Genomic DNA, 3546 nt, shown 5'->3' on the forward strand with positions numbered 1-3546 from the left:
ACAACAACATCATATTAAATAACACTCCACCGCCTTACAACCCTCGTGTTAAAATCTACGGCGAGTAGTTCGATAAATATCCGTCGATTAATGGCATCGAGACCCACGTGACCCACACATCACATTTAGGCCACGAGTAAATTTCCCCTACCACACATACTACGTGTCATCATCTCATTGGATAAGATCACGGTTTTCCGCTATTGCAGACTGACAGCTATGTGTGCGAGTTTTAAAAAGGCTCACGCACGTGGTCAGTTACCGGCTCAGCCGGTCACTCAACCGGCTCATCAACATCATCTTTTTTTATTAATAATAATAAATAACAATATTAAAAACACTATACATACACATGAAGTTATAAATCACATCCTCTGTTTCTCTCTCTACTATCTGTCTCTACTTTCTCTCTCTAGATTTTTGCAAGTCTGAAGCATTTCTTTCGCTTGCTGCAATTTTTAGTTGAAAATCTTCAAGGTAATTCAAAGTTTTTTCAAATTTTTTGATTTTTTCTAGGGTTTTGAGTTGTTTGAGATTTTGGGCGTTTTTGATCGGGTGAAAGTTTGATGAAATTGGGATTGGAATCTTGTAGTGGAACTATGGAACGAGATTTCATGGGTTTGAATTCGAAAGATTCGGTGGTGGTGGTGAAAGAAGAAGCTGTTGAAGTTTGTAAGGAATCAGGTGCGATTTTGTTCAATTTTGTTCGAATTTGTTCAGTTTTTGACCTGATTAGAACTGATTTTGTTCGAATTTATTCAGTTTTTGACCTAATCGGAACTGATTTGGTTCAATTTTGTTTAGTTTTTGATATAATTAGAACTGATTAAGTGAATTATGTAACAGTTTGAACTCAGGAATCTGTAATTTTGTTGTGATTTGGTAGATTTTGGTTGATATTTATTTATTGCATGTGGTGTTTTATGTTAGTTTGAAGTTTGCTTTATTTAAAAGCTTTATTTGAAAGTTGAATTTAATGTTTTACCTAATTAGAACTGTCCACTTTTGTATAAATTAATTACCTTTTTTGTAATAATTTGCTTAATTTTAGAAATTAGGGTTCTAATTTGGGGATTTTGATTACATGTAGTGTTTTCAAAGAGCTCTGCAGTCAACTGGCCTCTATCAGGTACAAGATCTCTATTTTAAAATTGCTGATGAAAATTATTGGTGATTAAATCTGATTGATTTGTTTATGTATCAGGGGGTGCAGATGTTAACCGTCAAGCTGGTGAAGTTCAGGTATGTTTATTACCAGATTTTGTAATGGATGCATAGTTTTGTTTAATTAGGTTTTGTGTTTATGATCATTAATTTATTTGTTCAAAGATTTTCTTGGTACAAGATGATCAGATGTATAGTAGAGTTGTATCTTATTCGACTGATAAGCATTTATTTCGGGACAATTTGTTTTTTAAGAAACCAATATATTTTGCAAAAGATTTGAAGAAAATGTTTCAATTTGGGAACGGGTTGTTAAACGTGGTGTTTTATTTGCATTAATCAAACATAAAAGTCGGTTTCTTGGAACAGAAATGTCAAGTAGGGTGTTTTAAAATGTTAATTAGTCGTTTGTGTCATACGGTTTCCTCTTTGGAAGAGAGCAAGTGAAATATTGATTGGGTTACTGTTTATATTACCATATAGAGCTTTGGATCTAGTAGACAAGTTGGAACTCATTTTTAATGGCTACTTATCCCGTGCAACAGAGTCCATTTTCTGTGCAAATGATCAGTGATGCTAAGCACGCGGTTCCTATTTCCGTGAGCCACCCTTTCTACAGGGCTCAGTTTGGTGGTGCACCCATTAAGCAACATGGTGTTTCGGTTCCATCTATTGGCTCCTTTCTTGCTGGAACCACCGAGCCATGGTATGGATTTTGTGTAGTTTTATCCGACTTTCACCTCCGTGCGTCAAATTGTCTTTCTAAAAAATTGATTTTTTGTCGCTGGATCAATCAAATCTTTAAATATTGGAATTTGCGTAACGCCCGACATTCGATCATCAGATTATCCAAACACTATTTACATACGACAGCAGAAGCACATCCAATTATCCAAACACTATTTACATATGGCCCATTTATAGCTGGCTAGTCAATTCTTATTATTTAATACAACACATGAGAAGTGCAGCTTATTCTTTATTATTTTTTCATTTGAAGGTTTAATTCCAAGCCTTCATGTGCTCCTGCTCAGCTAACCATCTTTTATGGTGGAATGGTGAACGTGTACGATGATATCTCCCCTGAGAAGGTATAAAATCTTTCTTGTGTTTGACTAGTCAAACTCAAATCTTGATGAAAAAAGCTCGAGTCTTGATTATCGTGTTGACTATTTTATACAGGCTCAAGCTATCATGTTCTTGGCGGGAAATGGTGCCTCTGCAAGCACACCACAGCCAAGGGTTCAAGCTGCGGTTCCCATTCCAAGAACACCTGTAGGAGATGTGGTTTACATGGCCCAACCAATTAATGCGCAACCCTGCTCAGCCCTCTCGAGCCCGATGTCTGTGTCGTCACACCCTGTGGGACCCACTAACAAAGATGAAGGTGCTAAAACAGTTAAAGGCTCCGTGGGTCCTTCTAGCAAAGTGGATACTCCGAGAGTTATCAACTCACTTGAACAAGTGATGCAATCTGGTAGCGTGTTTTTAAGTTGTATAAATTTCAAGATATTTATAGATTTTTGTTTGTTTAAATGGAAGTTGACGATAAGTTTGTCGTATGCAGCTGTTCCCCAAGCGCGCAAAGCATCTTTGGCTCGGTTCCTTGAGAAGCGCAAGGAAAGGTATAGTAGTCATCAAGGCTATTTTAGACATTTTACCATCAAGAGCGTGTGTCGGTTTATTGAAGATAATTTTTGTTAATTAATTATTTATTTGCTTATACAGAGTGATGGCTTCGTCTCCATACAATGTGAGCAAGGACTCACTTGCCAATGGCGGAGCAAGCGGCATGAATGCTGTAGCAGCAGCTGAGAATTAGTGGAATCAAGTAAGAATGTTATAAGTTGTGTAAGTTATTAGGTTTCAAATTCAGTCAATAGTCAACTGGGTTGTTATTTTAAACCACATTGATGTATACATAGTGGTTCAGTTCTTTGTTAAGGTTTAAATGTTAAAGACTGGGATATGAGTATTTTGAAGTGTTGAATGTTTTATGTTTGCGTGTTTTGTTTAATCAACATGTCATCTACGCTTGAAGCACTGTAAGGAAGTTTGTGAAGACGAAGAAGAGTGAAGTTGTAGGTTCACAACATGTATATTGCATGTGAACGAAGATTACAACGTTATGTCTCGGTTCTTAAGTTAGAATGTCGTCCATTTTCGGCGAAGTTGTATATAGTCGCGCCATTGAACATTTAGATCACCGAAACTAAAAAAGTGTATCGTTTAGTACTAGGTTTGAACCAACTTGATCCCGAAAACATGGAAATAATTTGTTTTACAAAATGTTTAGTTGGTATGAACTTGTTTAGGGAAAGCTAACAAACAAGTTACTAAATCACTACTTAGATGGTTAAACTACAATAATGTGACTCATAA

General features: G+C 36.3%; 1 protein-coding gene across 2 annotated transcripts; it reads left to right on the forward strand.

The window, feature by feature from the left end:
* The first annotated feature begins 331 nt into the window (after positions 1-331).
* Positions 332-3181, forward strand: LOC110894412 (protein TIFY 6B). 2 transcript variants are annotated; one of them, XM_022141641.2, is made up of 9 exons: positions 332-477; positions 593-684; positions 1091-1129; positions 1205-1242; positions 1710-1870; positions 2165-2255; positions 2347-2641; positions 2732-2789; positions 2893-3181. In XM_022141641.2, the coding sequence occupies exons 2-9, from the start codon at positions 600-602 to the stop codon at positions 2984-2986; spliced, it is 861 nt and encodes a 286-aa protein (XP_021997333.1). In that variant the 5' UTR covers positions 332-477; positions 593-599; the 3' UTR covers positions 2987-3181. The 2 variants fall into 2 exon arrangements, with proteins under 2 accessions (XP_021997333.1, XP_021997335.1); XM_022141643.2 differs by having other exon boundaries at positions 340-477; positions 1214-1242.
* Positions 3182-3546: the final 365 nt, after the last annotated feature.

Source organism: Helianthus annuus, chromosome 12, assembly GCF_002127325.2.
Source record: "Helianthus annuus cultivar XRQ/B chromosome 12, HanXRQr2.0-SUNRISE, whole genome shotgun sequence".
Classification (NCBI taxonomy): Eukaryota; Viridiplantae; Streptophyta; class Magnoliopsida; order Asterales; family Asteraceae; genus Helianthus; species Helianthus annuus.